The 21,077-nt window shown below is 35.2% G+C and overlaps 1 protein-coding gene across 1 annotated transcript in view; it reads right to left on the reverse strand.

The window, feature by feature from the left end:
* Positions 1–21,077, reverse strand: part of LOC148952920 (uncharacterized) — a 136,759-nt gene that overhangs the window by 5,088 nt on the left and 110,594 nt on the right. The window contains exons 7-9 of the mRNA XM_089087827.1: positions 6,556–6,724; positions 4,307–4,476; positions 3,760–4,050 (exon numbers count right to left, since the gene is read on the reverse strand). Coding sequence (XP_088943953.1) covers positions 3,760–4,050; positions 4,307–4,476; positions 6,556–6,724 — 630 coding nt within the window. The remainder of the gene's footprint in view (positions 1–3,759; positions 4,051–4,306; positions 4,477–6,555; positions 6,725–21,077) is intronic.

Raw genomic sequence — 21,077 nt, forward strand, 5'->3', positions numbered from 1 at the left:
AAAAGGTACTGTGTGCTTACTACTACTGTTAAAACTCGTACTACTACTACTGCTACTACAACTACCATTATGACTGCTACTACTATTACGACTACTACAACTACTACTCCGACAACAGCTGCTAGTACTACTAAAGCTAAGGGTAATGCGGCGAAACTTTAAGGGAATGTTGAGGAGGATGTGAACTAAACTGAAATACGCTAAGTGGTAGCCGGTTATTAAAAGGGCGTAAAAGCTATATCTTAAGAACAACTTAGAGTATTAAGTTGAAACTTTCAGTGCATATTTTTGGGATGTTAAACCAACAAAGATAATATATGCGTAATACTACTACTATTACTTCTACTGCTACTAATATTACTACTAATAAGGTCATAAAGAGAAATTTCCAGGAAATGTTGAGGGGTATGTAAAATTATTTGAAACATGGTATGTGTATGAGAGCTATCAAAAGGCCATATATGAAGTTTCACTATGTTCATACTGCTACTACTAGTAGAAGTATTTCTATCACTATTAGTAAAACTATTACTAAGACTTATGGCATTAATGTGGAGCTTTCAGGGACTGCTGAGGGGAATGTGGAGCTAACAAAAGGACTGTATGTGTATGCAGGTGATCAAAAAAACGTATCAGCAAAATCTCAGAAACAGCTTGAAGTAAGGAATTGAAACTGTCGGAGGAAACGTTGAACTAGACCCAAAAGGCGAAATGTGAATACTATTACTGCTTACAACTAGTACTATTACTGCTATCATTAACACTATCCCTAATGCTACTACTTTTGCTTCTGCTACTATGAATACTATTGTTGGTAATACTTGATATTAGCTGGGGAAAGTGGTGAGGCCAGTGTTAAACTGAATCAAAACACACCATGTAGATCTGGGTTATCATGTATGTAGATCATGCTATTATTGAACTAAATCAGAGTAGCTTAAGTGCATCTCGGTATTCAAACTAGACCAGGTAGTTAAGATATCCAAGCGGAATATCTTAGGATTAGAACAGCCCAGAAAGTGAAAACTTTCACGGAAAGCTTATGTACCTTTAAAATCAAATCAAAAGCCACTATTCTTATGCTCGCTGTAAGTAAGACGTCTCAGTAATATCTCAAGAACGACTGAGGGTATAAAGTTGGAATTCAAGGTCTACTTCTATTACTACTTCTGCTCTTACTATTGAACTGTATCCAAAGAGTGAAAATACATCCAGTTTCTCAAAATAGTATAGATGCTACCACTTAGAAACAGAATAGGGTATCAAGTCTTATTTTTCAGGGAAACTTGAAGAGGAACTAAATCAAAAATTATTTTTCAGGGGAACTAAATCAAAAGATACTATGTATATCCAGATTTTCAAAAGGGCGTACATTATTAAATGTCGGTGAAAAATTTCGTCCAACATTTAAATAGTCAGCCAAAATCCAGATACTTATAGAAAAAATATCGAAAGATTAAGAATGCTCTTTCTTTACTAATTACGAAGACCATGTCACTTAAAAAAAGAGATATTAATTTAGAAAAAACTTACTCCGCAAAATAAGTTTTTCAAAGAAAAGTAAAGAGCTCTATTGAATCAAAGATGAGCAAAAATAAAGTCAAACGATTTTCCAAGCGTAAAACTACCATAAATCACCATCGATAAAGTAGTGTAGTTTCTGCTCGTTTTGAGTTTGACGCGGTTATTCACTGTATTTTCTGTTTGTTTTTGGTTTTATTTATTTATTGATAAATAATTAATGTGGTTTTACTCTTGCAAAATTGTTTGACTTTATTTTTCCTCATCTTTGGATAAAAATAGCTCTTTATTTTTTTTTGAAAAACTTGCATTGTAAATAAAGTTTGTTTAAACTTAATTCATAAGATATGATTCAAAAGTATAATTTGGGCATTTTCAGTCAATTTTCTTAAAATTTATCGGCCATTTAAAGTGGCTATCAAAAAGAACTTTACTAAATGATTAGAAGTTTCAACATAAAATCTAGTATGTTCATGACAAAAGGTAAACACTGAAATAACCAGAAAGGCTGAATTTTCCGAGGTATTCCCGTTCACTGGTCTAGGGAACCAATGAAAAAGTGGCCAGCCGTTAACAAATTGGTATATAAACAGTTGGTCACCAGCCAACAAAAAAATATATGCCAACTCCAAATCCAAGAAGTCTTGTGCTGTAGTTCTTTCAGAAACTTGAGTTTCTTTTTACGTAGGTTGAATTTGAGGTTTAAAGAAAAATGTTGAGAGAGTAAATAATAGCAAATGTGATCGGATGTGTCATTTCTACACTTTTTTGTTAATGAACATGAAACTAACTTTTGTAAAGTCAAGAGAATTGTTTGGGATCCAAAGCTCTAAGAAAGACCGAGACTAAAAAGGGGGAAAAACAGTGCAAAAAAAGGTTCAACCTCAAAGAAATTGCTATACAAATGATGTTTTCCCTAGCCAAATTAAAAATATGAGCGGATCCTCAATATGGAAAGTCTACCGCTTTAGCTCTTTCACAAGCCTGAGGTTTCTGAGATTGAGGCATAAAAATAGCGACGAAGACCACACTGCCTTTCCATAACAAACAACAAAAGTACGAAGAATAATAGGGAAATCTTTTTGCAAGACAGTGGAGATAATTTGAATGAATATTTCGAAAATTTTTTAATTTTTGGTTTTAATGGTTGCATGTTGTTGTGAGTCTTTTTTCTTTCATATATTTTTGTCTTGCTGAGGACGGCCCTTGGACATAGGGCCGAAATATTCATTCAAATTATCTCCACTGTCTTGCAAAAAGATTTCCCTATTGTTCTTCGTACTTTTGTTGTTAGGCATAAAAATGTTGATCAAATAAATACCAGCCAATGTGACGACATATATCATCTCTACGCAATGTTTCTCCGATGAATATGAAGCAAAATATTTGAAATAAAAATAACTGTTTGGGGCTCAAAGCTTTGAGAAAGAGTGATGTTAAGGGGGAGTCCGTAGGCATAAACTAAACTTGGTCCATGGCAAAACATTTGCAGTATTGAGTCGGTGACAAGAGCCAATATTAGGTTCAGGTAAAGAGAAGTATGCCAGGAACCTTCAATTTTTTTAAAGTGAATGAGAATAAGGAGGGGAAGCATTTATATTTATCAAGATGTTTGTCAACATAAAAAAAAACATTCTGTTCAACAGCTTCGCTTATCTGAGACGAAACACTAGTTTCCAAATAAACAACCAATCAAAATAATCAGACATAAAATAAACGTTTCCAAATAATCAGACATAATGTAGCAGAGCTGCACAAGCATTATCTTGGAGATATATTGATTCAAGATTTAATGCAAAAATTCTGCCAGCTATTTCTTAGCATTGATCCTGAGTTTTATAAGCTTATTGATGACGTTAAACTAGTCTAGTGTTTGAATATTACAGTCATACATGACTTTTAAATACAGTAATTCCATTTAGCTACTGAATTTTTCCGATCTTCTAGCGTCAGCAGCTCGATTTTTTTTTCTTTTTACTTGCGCCACTTTCGAAGACGTTTTTGATATGTAGCAAGTAAATTAAGAAGACTTCAATAAAACAGGCATCCAAAGCCAAGTTTTAAGAATTAAGATAAAAAAACTTGGAGGGAAGGTCGAGAAGAGACGTGCCCCAACCACATTAAGCCTATTTTTGGCCTCCATTTCCAAACTATTTTGAGAGAAAGATTCTATGTAACAAGAGAAAAGACATCCGTACCTTTCCTCTTTGCTCAAATATATCAAGATTAGTTCCATACCTTCGTTACTGATATCCTCCTCATCAGAATCAGAAGATTCATAGTAGACGGCATTATTCTTCCTTCGTCTGAGAACCGGTTTTTCTTCATCAGCGGGTGCTGAGTGAGCTACCGAAAGAGGTGCTTTTTCGTTGTATCCTACAAATTGTGGAAGCGTGACTACTGGCTTTTGGTTGCTCAGGATTAGCTTATTGGAGGCAAGAGATTGTTCTGCAGTGTCCATAGCTACAGATGCAGAGGGTACGCTGATATTCTGTATCTTAACAGCTGTTAGTTTATCAGCTTTGATATCTGTAATCATAAAAGACATGGTACTTGGTTAAAATATTCAACCTTACTTATTTTACAATGTTTCTTATTAGATTTCAGTAGAATCATAAAATTTAATTAAAACTAAGCCATTCACAAGAATATGGTCATACTTTCACTTCTTTCACGTTTCCATAAAAGTAACGCATGTTAAATTAATCGCTTTTTATTTACTACACTTAACTGAAACTTTTAGGTTACATAAATGTACTTTATTTAAAAAACAACAAGTACTTACCACGGGATATAGAAGGCATCACTGGGCTACTAGGCACAGGCGGATCTGAAGCCATTACTTCACTTTCAAAAGAAGATGTACTGACCACAAAATTGGTGCTTCCAACTTCATAACTCCCATAACTGTTGTAAGAGTGGGTTGGATAGGGACTTACATTCCCGTCGCTATAGCTGAAATTCATTAAGCCAATATTATAATAAAAGAATAAAAAATTGGTAGGTATTTGCCGTGACATAGGGGCACCAATTTACAAAAATGTGGAGAAGAGGAGGGGGTAAGAACTTTTTCAATTTTTTTTTGAAGAAACAAAAAAAAGGACTTTCCTAAATCTAAAAGGGGGAGGGGCTTTTTTTTTCAATTCAACAACCAAGGTATTTTTCAAATCTAAAAGCAATTTTACTTCTAATGACCGTACATTAAACAGTGTCATGCCCAAAAATGGACGCCGGATTTTGCAGAATTTAACGGTCACATTTTGCTGTTAAACCAGATTAACAATCTGATTAGTAAAAAGTGATGTAATTCAATCACTTTCATCCAATCAAACATGATTCTACACTAGCGTTGGTTCAAATTGAAGTCAGATAGTATAGTTTTTGATTCCCAGCTTAGAACTCATGCGCTTCGACAATGCGTAAACACACAAGTCCAAAATAGCAATACTAGTGGACTATGTTTTTAAAATGACCGTGATACCACGGTCCGTGACCGTGGACCATGTTTGCCGTCCAGAAAATGTTTCAAGCAGCTCACAAAAAATAGCTCTTAACAACCCGCAATATTTCTACCGTAGGAATATACCTTGCTGTACAGATGTGAATTCACTAGGTTTTTCTATGGACTGACAACCCATTTTGAGAAGTAACGGTTCGGAACAGAATATTTGCATTCACACTTTTTTTTTAACTAGATCTTCAAACCTAATCCAAAGTTCATTTTAAACATTCTTCAGTTGAAACAACTTATTACAACACAATGTATTTTATTAGATTTAAATAATCTTTATGCACTTCCTTTGTTTTGTTTATAAACACTAACACTCTGTTTTCCAATCATCACTTTGACTAGTCAACCTCGCAGTTGCTAGATTACGAGAATATGAATTAAAATCAAGACTATGGCTATATCAAGTACACAGTCCCACACCAAGTGTCACAAGTTCAACTATTCTCTTAAAATTGTCCTTACGATGCCTGTTTTGAAGATCTTTGTTGTTTTTTAAAAGCTAAAAGAGGGTCAAGGCCCTTTTCTATTTAAAGGGCTCTTTGGTAAAGTAGCCTCATTTGATTCATCAGCTGTCAGATAAAAAGGAATGATATTCCCCTTTAAAATTTGGATCAAAATTTACAAGGGTATATTTCCTTCCAGTACGACCGTGATTCATTTGCTGACTTGAAAATATAGATGGATTTTAAATTTCAATCAGTCGATAAATAAACCTTAATTTCGATATATTCAAAACCATTTTTGAAGGGTCAATGTAATCTCTTACTACAATATGTTACTACATCCCTGCTTGGCTGTCTAGAGAACCTTCATTTCTTTCAAGTCTTCCAGATATTTTTCGTTTTTGAATTGAAACCAGCTACATAATAAAAAAAAATGAAAATTTGCTATTACGAAGAAATTCGGAGAGAGAATGAAAATTTTCAGCTACTATTAGTTATAAGGATTTCAAGGTTAGGGGACACATAGCAATTCTATTTTAATGTAGCAAACATGAAAATAAAAATAGATTATATTAAAATATCAGATATTTTAATGTAGCAGACATAAAAATAAAATAGATGATACTAAAATATCACAAAAGATTGTCCAGATTAACTGACTGACCGCAAGAAGCTGGGATGGTTCAGATCGGGCTGAAGTGAGGTCCGAAAGGGCATTTCCAGGTCAAAGTTTTTCCTGGAGTTCAGGGAGGAGCCTAGACACAGATCCAATAATGCGAGCTTATTTCTGGGACAACTGACTGCAATTTGAATGACTTACACTTCCAAAAAAGGGAAGAGAAGTATTAAAACATATGCAGCCTTATTTTTCGATGGGGCCCCCTCCTTGACCTCCTCAAAATTAAGCCGAAGAATATCCTCAGGCAAAAGCCGCAACCAATATTGTGTTTTTCGCTTTTTTAACTCTGTTTCCGATAACAATATTAAACGACCTCAGATTCGGCGGGTATGAGGGTAAGATGGAGGAGGAATTGTCAGTGTCTCAGCCTTAAGAGAATCAAAGGCAAAAAAAAAACTTACGTTCCAGTATAATGTTGATCGGATGATGATGGCTGTTGATGATCATACAAAGAGCTATCTTGTGAGCTGCCTGAAGACTTTTGGTCCCCTCTCATTTGGGCCTTATGGAACCTCACTTCATTTTCAACCTTTTCTCCTCGCTTTTTCAAGATGGTCCCAAATTTCATGGCTGAAACGAGAACAGAGTATTTAATGGTTTCAGAGTATTTCAAGATTTTCGGGAAATCGGTCATCTGATTTATTTTTTTCTTATTTTCTTTTTTTACACACCTATTTTTATTTTGAAATAAATAAACAGGAAAATGTTTAAAAATGGTTTATCAAAACCAGCTCAAGAATCACGCTTAAATGTATCTGAACATTATGAGTTTAGTATCTGAACTAAAAGGAATTAACTTACGAACCTAATCGGATTATCTTTGTACTGTACTGTGTTAGATTGCGCAATTAACTTGTGGATTTCATTGTGAGGGATTGTTCAATTCACACAAAGTGAGTGATTATTTATCATAGTGAATAATTTAGTTCCATAACTGAATATTTACTATTGGTCAAGTAACCTTGAATTAAGACTGATTAACAGTTCGTGAATCTGTAGTGTCTCATCAGAATAAATGTCGGGAAAAAAGCAGCCCCCAAGGCTACCACCCGAGAAGCATACTCCCACTGAAACCCCTGGCCAGTCGCCCTTCCTATCTACTTCTAAAACTTTTTCTAGACTCCCCCCCCCCCAACTACGCGGTCAAAAACAGTTAGCCACTTGTCAAGAATTCAGGCATTAGCCACAACTAACCCCAATGAAAGAGGTGAGACGCCTGGCAAAAAGAGGAAAAAGGATGAAACTCGTTCGCCAGTGATAGTGCAACCCCTCCCTTCAAGTGTCCCAGAAACTAGTAGTACAGATTACCCCAATTATTATACTGTCTCAATCAAGAAAATCAATGGCCAACCCTTTTCAAAAGATCGAATAATGCAAATTAGGAAAGCTATTTTTCTGATCGCCAAGGTAAATTTTGAACTTGTTTTCAAGCAGGACGAGTCTATTGATATTTACTTTACGTCTTCCCAGGCGGCAGACCATGTCCTGTCAAAATCCAAAGAAATGATCCTTGATGACTCGAAAATTTTAGCCCCAAAAAAAAATGTGGAAAAGTTGCACAAGTATGTGCTCTACGGTGTTGATACCAGTGTAAAAGTGGAGGAAATACAAACTGAACTAATAGATTCTTCAGGCCTTCTTATAAATCGTTCAACTGCAATAAGGCTAAGTTTAAACAAAGAAGGAGTCCTTCACCCAAGCCGTTCAATCCTCATTCCCTGCAAAGTTGAGCTAAACAGAGAAATATTCTTGTACGGTATGTCCCTTTTTTATAAGATTTATAAGCCTAAGCCCCTACAATGCTCCACGTGTCTGGGCCACGGCCACAGCAAAAACACTGCAAACAGTCCTATCTGACTTGCCTTAAGTGTGAGAATACAGGCCATGCAATTAGTGAATGCCCTGAGTCAGACCCTTTCTGCAGAAATTGTAACCGTAAGGGACACACAGCCCTCCAAAAACAATCTTGCCCGGCTCACCAAAAGCGACTCGTAAGCCTTAGAACATCGGATAAAATGAACCTACCCTACTCAGTTGTAGCTGCAAGAATCCCTCGGCAACCCACACCCCATCGGCCCAGTAGAAGTCAAGCAACAGTTGTTGTAGAAGATGCACATACAGTATCATTTCGTAAAGAGGCAAACAATGTCCATACTCAAGGTATTAGTCAGTCCCCCCATCCCTTACCTAAGTTTACTTCGACATCCTGCCCCCCAAAAGATTCATCCGAAAGTTGACAAGAATGGCAAAGACTTGCAACTTATCTCACAGTCAGTCACTTAATTGAGGTTAGTAATGAACCTGAGGAAACCAAAAATATTCTCAAGAAGAAAGCTATCACCAAACTCCTAGGTGATGACACCTTGCAAACAGCTATAGCTCAACTATCTTCCATCAAAAAGGACATAGATTCCACATTGAAGCTAGTTAAACCCGTTGACTCAACTGCAAATCAAATCGGTGCCATTGCCCTAGTCAAAGGCAAGAAATCTAAGAAAAAACGGCAAACTTTCAATCCCAGTCCAAAATTACCACCAATGATAATTCTTCGGCTGAAGAAGAATTTCAATATTCAAATCAAGCAAATGATGAAACTTTGACCACAATGGATGTTTAAATGTATAATATGCAAGATTTTACGTTTCTCACGAAATTATCACTGTGCAATAATGTTGTTTTTAACTATTACGATGGCCAAAATAATTTGCGCAACAACCCCTTAGCTAGCCCTGATAGGCCCTTAAGCCATATTAACTGTGAATATCTTGACACTTTTGATTTTGTAAAAAATGTAAAACCAAAGCCAATGGAAGAGACCAAACTTAATATAATCTGCTTTAACATCAGAAGCATAAGAGATAAGTGGACTAATTTTAAAGATTTAATTTTAATTAACGGTTACTGCACTTTTGGAATAATATATTTCCAATTTGAAATAATTGGAATAACGGAGACGTGGCTTTCAGAAATTGATGATACCAATGAATTTTCCCTCCCTGGCTTTCAAACTATTCATATTGAAAGAAAATTAACCAAGTCCTCTGGTGGCATTTCTCTTTACATCCGGTCAAGTCTAAATTTCACCAGGCTATTACACTGTGAATCCTCATTCTCGCAACCTATAAATAATAGATGCATTTATTCAATAATTGTTGATATAAGTGTTGACGACAATTCTTTTATTTTTTCATTGTTTTATAACCCACCCTCATTTCCGACACCTTTCTTTTGTAATCTTTTTGATGATTTTTCTATTTTTATTAATTTACCACAAAAGAAGGAAATAATTCTTGGGGACTTCAATTTTATTTACTAAATGTTAGCAATAATTGTGGTTGTGATACCTTCTTTGAGACGTTTACCTCTAGTAATCTTCTTACAAAAATCTTCTTTCCTACTAGGGTTGGTCCTATGAGGTCTACAGCTACTGTAACTGATAACATTTTTGTATCCACTTCCCTGGTAAACCACCTGTCCTCCAAAATAATATTCTCTGACCTGTCAGACCACTTTCCAATCTATCTCTCCCTACCCTTCCTACCAACTACTAAACACCCTAGAACTAATACCCCTACGTATAATAGAATATATAATATTGTGAATATGAACCGGTTCACGGATCGTTTGAAATATTTTGACTGGTCCAAGGTTTCGGATTGTCAGGATTTTAATTCAGCCACAAATGGTTTTACACATGGACTGAGTGATCTTATCAGTTAAACCTTTCCAGTCTGTAAATCAAACCGAAAAACTACCTATATACACCCCTGGATGTCCAATAGCCTGATAATCTCTTCATACTGTAAAAATGACCTATATAAGTTAGCTTGCAAAACCAGTAGCGTTAATGACCTAACTAATTATAAAAAATACAAAAATTTATATACCAAACTCATCCGTGAAGCAAAAAAAAAAATTATTATTATTCAAAAATCACTCACTGCAAAGGGAACTTGCAAAAAATTTGGTCAACAATAAATGAAATTCTTTCAAAAAAAAAGGAATTTTAGATCTATACCTATTAACCTTAAGGACATCAGTGGCAGAATAATTGACCCAATTTCAGTACCGGATACTTTTAATAATTATTTCACCAATATTCCAAATGTTAGCTCCTGTTCCCCCTCTGAGTCAGTACACCCTAGCAAGAATCCCAGATCCACGTTTTTCTCTCCAACTAATAGCAACGAGGTTCTTCAAATGATTGAATGTCTCTCTAATACAAGTATACATGACTTCCATGAAATGAGTAAGAAGTTTTTTAGAACTGAATTTTACTGTGTTTTTGAAGCCATTGTGCACACAGCTAACCTGTCTATGATCAATGGAGTCTTCCCAGAAATATTTAAATCAGCAACTGTTATCCCGATTCATAAAAAAAGCGATCCGTCTGAGATAAGTAATTATCGTCCAATCTCACTTCTCCTAATTGCATCCAAAGTGCTCGAGAGAATTATCTTCCGACGTGTTTCTTCGTTTTTATTTGGGATTAATCCTTCAGATTCGTTGATTTCTTCTCATCAATATGGCTTCCGTTCCAAATTTTCAACTGCTCATGCACTAATCGACGCCACACAGTTCATCCGTTCCCAACTTGACCTTAAAAATACTGTAATTGGCTTATTTCTGGATTTTTCTAAGGCCTTTGACATGGTTGATCACAGTGTTTTATTAAGTAAACTCAAGAAAATAGGTATTCATGGAATTCCTTTCTCATGGTTCGGCTCTTATCTCTCTGGTAGAGCACAGAGTGTGAGTCTGGGCAGCATGACCTCGCATCCCCTACCTGCCCAGAGGGGCGTCCCGCAGGGCTCTGTTGTTGGTCCAATACTTTTTCTCATTTATATTAATGATTTGGTTACAGGCCTGGGTCCATCAGTGCACCCAGTACTTTTTGCTGACGATACCAAACTTTTTCATCACCGGCCCTAATTTACCATCCGTCGTCACCTCTGCTCAAATTCTTCTGAATAGAGTACAGCAATGGTCTCTCGTTAACTGCATGACCATTATCAGAAAGAAAAGTCAGATTGTATTATTTCGAACCCCTTACAAAAAAATGAAGCTCAGCAAGCACTTGGCCTAAAATATTCCACCAATCTCCTCCCGCACGTCGTAGTTGCCAAGTTTCTTGGTGTCCACATAGACTCCTCCCAAACATTTGCAACTCATGTATCCTGCATCAGAGCCATAATCTTGCGACAGGTAAGTATGATTAATCGTGTGAATAATTTTCTTCCCCCTGATATCCTTGTCACCCTTTATTACTATTTTATTTACCCATATATCTCATACTGCGGATCTGTTTGGGGCAACACTTATCCTTCAGTTACCAATAAATTTAAATCTGCCCAAAACCGTGCCATCAAAGCAGTTTTTCGGATGCCCCGACTATATCCCACCCAGGACTTGTTCTCCGATTTTGGTATTATTCATTTTGAACAAATCATTAAAAATTTAAATTTATCCCTTGCATACTCCGCTTACAATAAAACCTTCCTCCTCAATTATTATCTTATTTTAATTGCAATAATTCTGAAGGCCTATGTCTCCGTTCATCCAACCGTTCTTTTATTGTCCCCAAGTGTGTCTCTAGCTCCGCCCAGCGATCCCCCATTTATAAATCTTTACTTCAATGGAATATAATACCCTCCAGTATCGAGCAATCCACAAGTTTTCGCACGCTGTATAACAATGTTACTAAACATTGATATTATAAATCTCTAAATTTTTAATCAATTTGCTTTAATTTACCCGTGTTTTCTCTTTTTTTCTGTTTTCTCTTTTTTTTTCTCTCTTGTTCATTTTCAATTTTTTGTTGTTATGGTCCTCAACAAGTTCACTTCCAGGATCCATATTATTATTGGTGTTATGTTTCATCTTTTTTTATTTCAATAAATTGAATTGAATAAGCTGAAAATGTTTAAAACTACATCAACTTGGACAGAAAAAAGGTCATTAGCGACTTTTTTGCCTTTTCAGAAGAATCGGTTCCAATACTCCCCACAAGACAGTCTCAATTTAAGAACGCGCCGTTGCAACCCTCTCTCATTAAAAAGTTTCTTGTACCCCTTCTCCCCGAAAATTTCGACTTGTGGTAGTAAAATGTAATTTAGCCAACTAAAACAAATAATTGACATGTCAAATACAGCTGATTCGGCTGAAGGAGGAAGGAAAATTTCAATTTTGTGCTTTTTTGGGGGTGGGGGCAATTTCTCCGATTGTCAAAGATGATTACACGCAACGGTTTTTTTATATCTATTGTCTGACAGGCTTCACCGCTATGTGCACAGCTATTTAACCTTCATCACAAACCAAACGCAGGACTTTGAAAGCTATAAGGTAAAAGACATATCATGTTGACAAATTTGAGACACATGGTACATTCACTGAAGATCTCTTAGCCCCCTCCCACCTGAAGTCATACTTTTTATGATTGATAGTTGAAGGCACGCAAGTAGAGGAGGGGGTGCTACTCGTGTCCCTCACCCCTGCTGCCACCTACAACTTTTTTTTGAATAATTTATTCAAGGATTATCGATCGAGTCTAATGTGGGTGTGTCAAGGTCAATCGATCTGTTGTTGTTTGGCCACGTGCGAATGACATGAGGGGTGATTTACATAATCGATGGGGGAATTATTGATTCACGAGCGTGGGGAATTATGAAACAAACATGACTTCATTATTGTTTGGCTAGCTTAACCTGAGAAATTGATTTACATAATCGCTAGGGGAAATTATTGATTCACGAAGGGGAGAATTAAGAAACATTAAGGCTTCTTTAATCTGTGATTTACATAATCGCTAGGGGAAATTATTGATTCACGCTGGGGGAATTAAGAAACAAACATGGCTTCATTGTTGTTTGGTTAGCTTAACCTGAGAAATTGATTTACATAATCGGCGGGGAAATTGTTGATTCACGAAGAGGGAATTAAGAAACATTAAGGCTTCTTTAATCTTTAGGCCTGAGGGATTTATTTATTATTGTTGTTTTTGGACAAGTGCATGCCATAAACCACGAGGTGCTGTCACGAGTCAGAACACCTGTGCTGTCGACCTCAATTCACCTATCGTGAATCAATAATTCCCCTTAGAAACAACAAATTAATTTCCCTTTCTTGACAGATCAATCAATCAATGACATCATCTGTCAGACTTTAAAAATTTTCGCCTAGAAACATTTCTCCAGGAATAGATCCAGGTCATTAATGTCTTTGCCTCGGGAACAGTTCTACTGGTCGAACTCCAAAGGATATTAATAACCAAAGGCCATGGAAACAATTAGGCAAGAAACATCTTAGCGATGAATTGTTTTAGCGTGCGAGAAGGTTTCCTATTAATTTGAAATGCGTTAGCACAGAGATGCCAATAACAAAGGAACACGCCGAATTTGCGTTTAGGGATTATTTGGGCGAAACCGTTTTAGACAGGTAATGGAACTATTTCGGCGAAACAGATAGAGACATTTTAAAAGAATATTTTTGAAGAGATTTTAGAAGAGAATTTAATGGTGAAACTCTGTGGTCGTTATAATACACAAGTTCCATTTGAACAGTGTTGTGAGGTCCTCTACCCCAACCCCAAAGGGTTCCAATCCTCATACCCCAACCCCGAAGGAAGCCCCCCGGTACTCAAAGGTCCACCGGGCTCCCAAAGGCCATCCACCGGTCCCCAAATGTCCCCCAGGCCCCCAACTACCCCCCGGACACTCAAAGGTCCCCCAAGCTCCCAAAGGGCCACCGGCGCCCCCAAAGGCCCACCCCAGACCCTCAACGGCCATCCCCGGGCCCCCCAAAGGCCCATCGAGCTCCCAAAGGACCAACGGGGTCCCAAAGGCCATCCACCGGTCCCCAAATGTCACCCAGACACCCAAAGGCCCTCCCTGTGCCCCAAAGGCCCTCCCTGTGCCCCAAAGGCCCTCCCCCGGCCCCCCTCCTCCTCCTCCTCCTCCCACCTCCTCCTCCTCATCCCTCCTCCTCCTCCTCCTTCCTCCTCCTCCTCCTCCCGCCTCCTCCCTCCTCCTCCTCCCTCCTCCTCCTCCCACCTCCTCCCTCCTCCCCCTCCCCACCCCCCCATTCCCTCCCCATTTTTTATACTTTTTTTTGTGCATTGAGACACAGAACGATCCCCTGCCCCCGCCCCCTCCCCCTCCAAAGGTCTGATTTTTTCAAAGTTCATTTTGAATTTCTTTCATTGAAATGCAAGAGTTTGAATATTTCAGTAGTGTTTGGTTTTGTTATACCTTGTCACAGTTACATTTTCTTGATTTTTCAAAGTTCATTTTGAATTTCTTTCGTTGAAATGCAAGAGTTGGAATATTTCAGTAGTGTGATGTTGTAGTTTACCATGTCACAGTTACATTCCCTTAATTTTTCAAAGTTCATTTTGAATTTCTTTCGTTGAAATGCAAGAGTTGGAATATTTCACTAGTGTGATGTTGTAGTTTACCCTGTCACAGTTACATTCCCTTAATTTTTGATAGTACATTTTGAATTTCTTTCGTTGAAATGCAAGAGTTGGAATATTTCAGTAGTGTTTGGTTGCGGTTTACCATGTCACAGTTATATTCCCTTAATTTTTGATAGTACATTTTGAATTTCTTTCGTTGAAATGCAAGAGTTTGAATATTTCAGTAGTGTTTGGTTGCGGTTTACCTTGTCAAAGTTACATTTTCTTTATTTTTCAAAGTTCATTTTGAATTTCTTTCATTGAAATGCAAGAGTTGGAATATTTCAGTAGTGTTTGGTCGTGGTTTACCTTGTCACAGTTACATATTCTTGATTTTTCAAAGTTCATTTTGAATTTCTTTCGTTGAAATGCAAGAGTTGGAATATTTCAGTAGTGTTTGGTTGCGGTTTACCTTGTCACAGTTACATTCACTTAATTTTTCAAAGTTCATTTTGAATTTCTTTCGTTGAAATGCAAGAGTTGGAATATTTCACTAGTGTTTGGTTGTGGTTTACCATGTCACAGTTACATTCCCTTAATTTTTCAAAGTTCATTTTGAATTTCTTTCGTTGAAATGCAAGAGTTGGAATATTTCACTAGTGTTTGGTTGAGGTTAACCTTGTCAAAGTTACATTTTCTTTATTTTTCAAAGTTCATTTTGAATTTCTTTCATTGAAATGCAAGAGTTGGAATATTTCAGTAGTGTTTGGTCGTGGTTTACCTTGTCACAGTTACATTCCCTTTATTTTTCAATGTTCATTTTGAATTTCTTTCGTTGAAATGCAGGAGTTGGAATAGTTCAGTATTGTTTGGTTGTGGTTTAACATGTCACAGTTACATTCCCTTAATTTTTCAAAGTTTATTTTGAATTTCTTTCGTTGAAATGCAAGAGTTGGAATATTTCAGTAGTGTTTGGTAGTGGTTTACCATGTCAAAGTTACATTCTCTTAATTTTTCAAAGTTAATTTTGAATTTCTTTCATTGAAATGCAAGAGTTGGAATATTTCACTAGTGTTTGGTTGTGGTTTACCATGTCACAGTTACATTGTCCTGATTCTTCAAAGTTTATTTTGAATTTCTTTCATTGAAATGCAAGAGTTGGAATATTTCAGTAGTGTTTGGTTGTGGTTTACCTTGTCACAGTTACATTTTCTTGATTTTTCAAAGTTCATTTTGAATTTCTTTCGTTGAAATGCAAGAGTTGGAATATTTCAGTAGTGTGATGTTGTGGTTTACCTTTGTCACAGTTTCATTTTCGTGATTTTTCAAAGTTCATTTTGAATTTCTTTCATTGAAATGCAAGAGTTGGAATATTTCAGTAGTGTTTGGTTGTGGTTTACCTTGTCACAGTTACATTTTCTTGATTCTTCAAAGTTCTTTTTGAATTTCTTTCGTTGAAATGCAAGAGTTGGAATATTTCAGTAGTGTTTGGTTGTGGTTTACCTTGTCATAGGTACATTTTCATGATTTTTCAAAGTTCATTTTGAATTTCTTTCGTTGAAATGCAAGAGTTGAAATATTTCAGTAGTGTTTGTTTGTGGTTTACCTTGTCACAGTTACATTTTCTTGATTCTTCAATGTTAATTTTGAATTTCTTTCGTTGAAATGCAAGAGTTGGAATATTTCAGCAGTGTTTGCTTGTGGGTTACCCTGTCACAGTTACATTTTCATGATTTTTCAAAGTTCAATGTGAATTTCTTTCATTGAAATGCAAGAGTTGGAATATTTCAAAAGTGTTTGGGTGTGGTTTCAATTATCACAGTTACATTTTCTTGATTTTTAAAAGTTCATTTTGAATTTCTGTCGTTGAAATACAAGAGTTGTAATATGTCAGTAGTGTTTTAGTTGTAGTTTACCCTGTCACAGTTACATTTTCTTGATTTTTCAAAGTTCATTTTGAATTTCTTTCGTTGAAATGCAAGAGTTGGAATATTTCAGTAGTGTTTGGTCGTGGTTTACCTTGTCACAGTTACATTTTCGTGATTTTTCAAAGATCATTTTGAATTTCTTTCGTTTAAATGCAAGAGTTGGACTATTTCAGTAGTGTTTGGTCATGGTTTACCTTGTCACAGTTACATTTTCTTGATTTTTAAAAGATTATTTATAATTAATTTAATTGTACTGAAATAGTTGGAATATTTCAAAAGTGTTTGGGAGTGGTTTCCATTATCACAGTTACATTTTCGTGATTTTTCAAAGTTCATTTTGAATTTCTTTCTTTGAAATACAAGAGTTGGAATATTTCAGTAGTGTTTTATTGTAGTTTACCCTGTCAAAGTTACATTTTCTTGATTTTTCAAATTTCATTTTGAATTTCTTTATTTTAAATGTAAGAGTTGGAATATTTCAGTAGTGTTTGGTCGTGGTTTACCTTGTCACAGTTACATTTTCGTGATTTTTCAAAGTTCATTTTGAATTTCTTTCTTTGAAATGCAAGAGTTGGACTATTTCAGTAGTGTTTGGTCATGGTTTACATTGTCACAGTTACATTTTCTTGATTTTTCAAAGCTCATTTAGAATTTCTTTCATTGAAAAGCAAGAGTTGGAATATTTCAGTAGTGTTTGGTCGTGGTTTACCTTGTCACAGTTACATTTTCGTGATTTTTTAAAGTTCATTTGTATTTATTTCGTTGAAATGCAAGAGTTTGTATATTTCAGTAGTGTTTGGTTGTGGTTTACCTTGTCACAGTTACATTTTATTGATTTTTCAAAGGTCATTTTGAATTCCTTTCTTTGAAATGCAAGAGTTGGAATATTTCAGTAGTGTTTGTTGTGGTTTACCTTGTCACAGTTACATTTTCTTGATTTTTCAAAGTTCATTTTGAATTTCTTTCCTTGAAATTCAAGAGTTGGAATATTTCAGTAGTGTTTGGTTGTGGTTTACCTTGTCACAGTTACATTTTCTTGATTTTTAAAAGTTCATTTTGAATTTCTTTCGTTGAAATTCAAGAGTTGGAATATTTCAGTATTGTTTTGTTATTGTTGACCTTTTCACTTTTAAATTTTCTTTTTATTTCATTTTTCATTTTTAATTTCTTTCATTGAAATGCAAGAGTTGGAATATTTCAGTAGTGTTTGGTTGTGGTTTTACCTTGTCACAGTTACATTTTCATGATTTTTCAAAGTGTATTTTGAATTTCTTACATTGATATGAAAGAGTTTGAATATTTCAGTAGTGTTTTGTTTTTTTATAAAAGTTCTCATATTATTTTTCTTTTTTTATAAATGTTCATTTTGAATTTCTTTCTTTGAAATGCAAGAGTTGTAATATTTCATTAATGTTTTGTTTTTGTTTACCTTGTCACAGTTACATATTCATTATTTTTCAAAGTTCATTTTGAATTTCTTTCGTTGAAATGCAAGAGTTGGAATATTTCAGTAGTGTATGGTTATGGTATAACTTGTCAAAGTTACATTTTCATGATTTTACATAGTTCATTTTGAATTTCTTTCATTGAAATGCAAGAGTTGGAATATTTCAGTAGGGTTTGGTCGTGGTTTAACTTGTCAGAGGTACAGATTCTTGATTGTTAAAAGTTAATTCTGTATTTATTTCTTTGAAATGCAAGAGTTGGACTATTTCACTATCGTTTGGTTGTGGTTTACAATGTCAAAGTTAAATTTTCTTGATTTTCCAAAGTTCATTTTGAATTTCTTTCGTCGAAAAGCACGAGTTGGAGTATTTCAGTCGGGGTAGGTTGTGGTTTAACTTGTCAAAGTTACATCTTCCTGATTTTTCAAAGTTCATTTGGAATTTCTTTATTTGAAAATCAAGAGTTGGACTATTTCAGTAGTGTGTGGTTGTGGTTTAACTTGTCAAAGTTACATTTTCTTGATTTTCAAAGTTCATTTTGAATTTCTTTCGTTGAAAAGCAAGAGTTGGAATATTTCAGTAGTGTTTACTTGTGGTTTACCTTGTCACAGTTACATTTTCTTGATTTTTTCAAAGTTCATTTGAATTTCTTTAGTTGAAATTCAATAGTTTGAATATTTCATTATTGTCTGGTTTTGGTTTACCGTGTCACAGTTACATTTTATTGATTTTTTCAAAGTTCATTTTGAATTTCTTTAATTGAAATGCAAGAGTTGGATTATTTCAGAAGTGTCTGGTTATGGTTTACCTTGTCACAGTTACATTCTCTTGATTTTTCAAAGTTCATTTTGAATTTCTTTCGTTGAAATGCAAGAGTTGGATTATTTCAGAAGTGTTTGGTCGTGATTTACCATGTAACAGTTACATTTTCTTGATTTTTCAAAGTTCATTTTGAATTTCTTTCTTTGAAATGAAAGAGTTGAACTATTTCAGTAGTGTTTGGTCGTGTTTTACCTTGTCAGAGTTACATTTTCTTGATTTTTCAAAGATCATTTTTGAATTTATTTCGTTGAAAAGCAAGATTTGGAATATTTCAGTAGTGTTTGCTTATGGTTTACCTTGTCAAAGTTAAATTTTCTTGATTTTTCAAAGCACATTTGAATTTCTTTCGTTGAAAAGCAGGAGATGGAATATTTCAGTAGTGTTTGGTTCTGGTTTACCTTGTCACAGTTACATTTTCTTGATTTTTCAAAGTTCATTTTGAATTTATGTCTTTGAATTGCATGAGTTGGAATATTTAAGTAGTGTTTGGTTTTGGTTGAACTTGTCGCAGTTACATTTTATAGATTTTTCAAATTAATGTTGAATTTATATCGTTGAAATTCCAGAGTTGGAATATTTAAGTAGTGTTTGGTAGTCGTTTACCATGTCACAGTTACAGTTTCTTGATTTTTCAAACTTCATTTTGCATTTCTTTCTTTTGAAATGCAAGAGTTGGACTATTTCAGTAGTGTTTGGGTGTGGTTTACCTTGTCACAGTTACATTTTCTTGATTTTTCAAAGTTTATTTTGAATTTCTTTCGTTGAAATGCAAGAGTTGGAATATTTCACTAGTGTATGGTTGTGGTTTACATTGTCACATGTACACACATGTATACACATGTACACACATGTGCTTATCATGAGTGCTCATGATAAGTTAACCTAACCTTTTCCGGTGAGTGTGGTTAGGTTAGACTAGATTCAGTTAGGTTAGATTAGACTAGGTTAGGTTAGCCTACGTACGCTTCACTTAGGTTAGCTTAGGTGAGGTGAGAGACATGCGAAAAGTTCGGTGTATGATTAGGTTAGGTTAGGTTAGATTAGGCTAGGTTAGGTTAAGTTTGGTTAGGCTAGGTGAGCCTACGTACGCGCGCGTACTTAGGCTAACCTAGCCGAACCTAACTTAACCTAACCTAGCCTAATCTAACCTAACCTAACCTAATCATACACCTAACTTTTCGCATGTCTCTCACCTAAACTAAGCTAACCTAAGTGAAGAGTACGTAGGCTAACCTAACCTATTCTAATCTAACCTAACTGAATCTAGTCTAACCTAACCAAACTCACCGGAAAAGGTTAGGTTAACTTATCATGAGCACTCATGATAAGCACATGTGTGTACATGTGTATACATGTGTGTACATGTGACAAGGTAAACCACAACCATACACTAGTGAAATATTCCAACTCTTGCATTTCAACGAAAGAAATTCAAAATGAACTGTGAAAAATCAAGAAAATGTAACTGTGACAAGGTAAACCACAACCAAACACTACTGAAATATTCCAACTCTTGCATTTCAACGAAAGAAATTCAAAATGAAGTTTTAAAAATCAAAGAAAATGTAACTGTGACATGTTAAACGACACCCAAACCCTACTTAAATAGTCCAACTCGTGAATTTAAAAGATATAAATTCAACATTAATTTGAAAAATCTAGATAATGTAACTGTGACAAGGTAAACCATAACCAAACACTACTGAAATATTCCAACTCTTGCATTTCAAAGAAATAAATTCAAAATGAAATTTGAAAAATCAAGAAAATGTAACTGTGACAAGGTAAACCATAACCAAACACTACTGAAATATTCCATCTCCTTCTTTTCAATGAAAGAAATTCAAATGATCTTTGAAAAATCAAGAAAATGTAACTGTGACAAGGTAAACCACAACCAAACACTACTGAAATATTCCAACTCTTGCTTTTCAACGAAATAAATTCAAAATGATCTTTGAAAAATCACGAAAATGTAACTGTGACAAGGTAAACCATGACCAAACACTACTGAAATAGTACAACTCTTGCTTTTCAAAGAAAGAAATTCAAAATGAACTTTGAAAAATCAAGAAAATGTAACTGTGACAAGGTAAATCACGACCAAACACTTCTGAAATAATCCAACTATTGCATTTCAACGAAAGAAATTCAAAATGAACTTTGAAAAATCAAGAGAATGTAACAGTTACAAGTTAAAACATAACAAGACACTTCTGAAATAATCCAACTCTTGCATTTCAACGAAAGAAATTCAAAATGAACTTTGAAAAAATCAAGAAAATGTAACTGTGACAAGGTAAACCATAACCAGACACTACTGAAATATTCCAACT

This window comes from Artemia sp. Qi Xiang Cuo, chromosome 4 (assembly GCF_049724085.1).
Source record: "Artemia sp. Qi Xiang Cuo chromosome 4, ASM4972408v1, whole genome shotgun sequence".
Lineage (NCBI taxonomy): Eukaryota > Metazoa > Arthropoda > Branchiopoda > Anostraca > Artemiidae > Artemia > Artemia sp. Qi Xiang Cuo.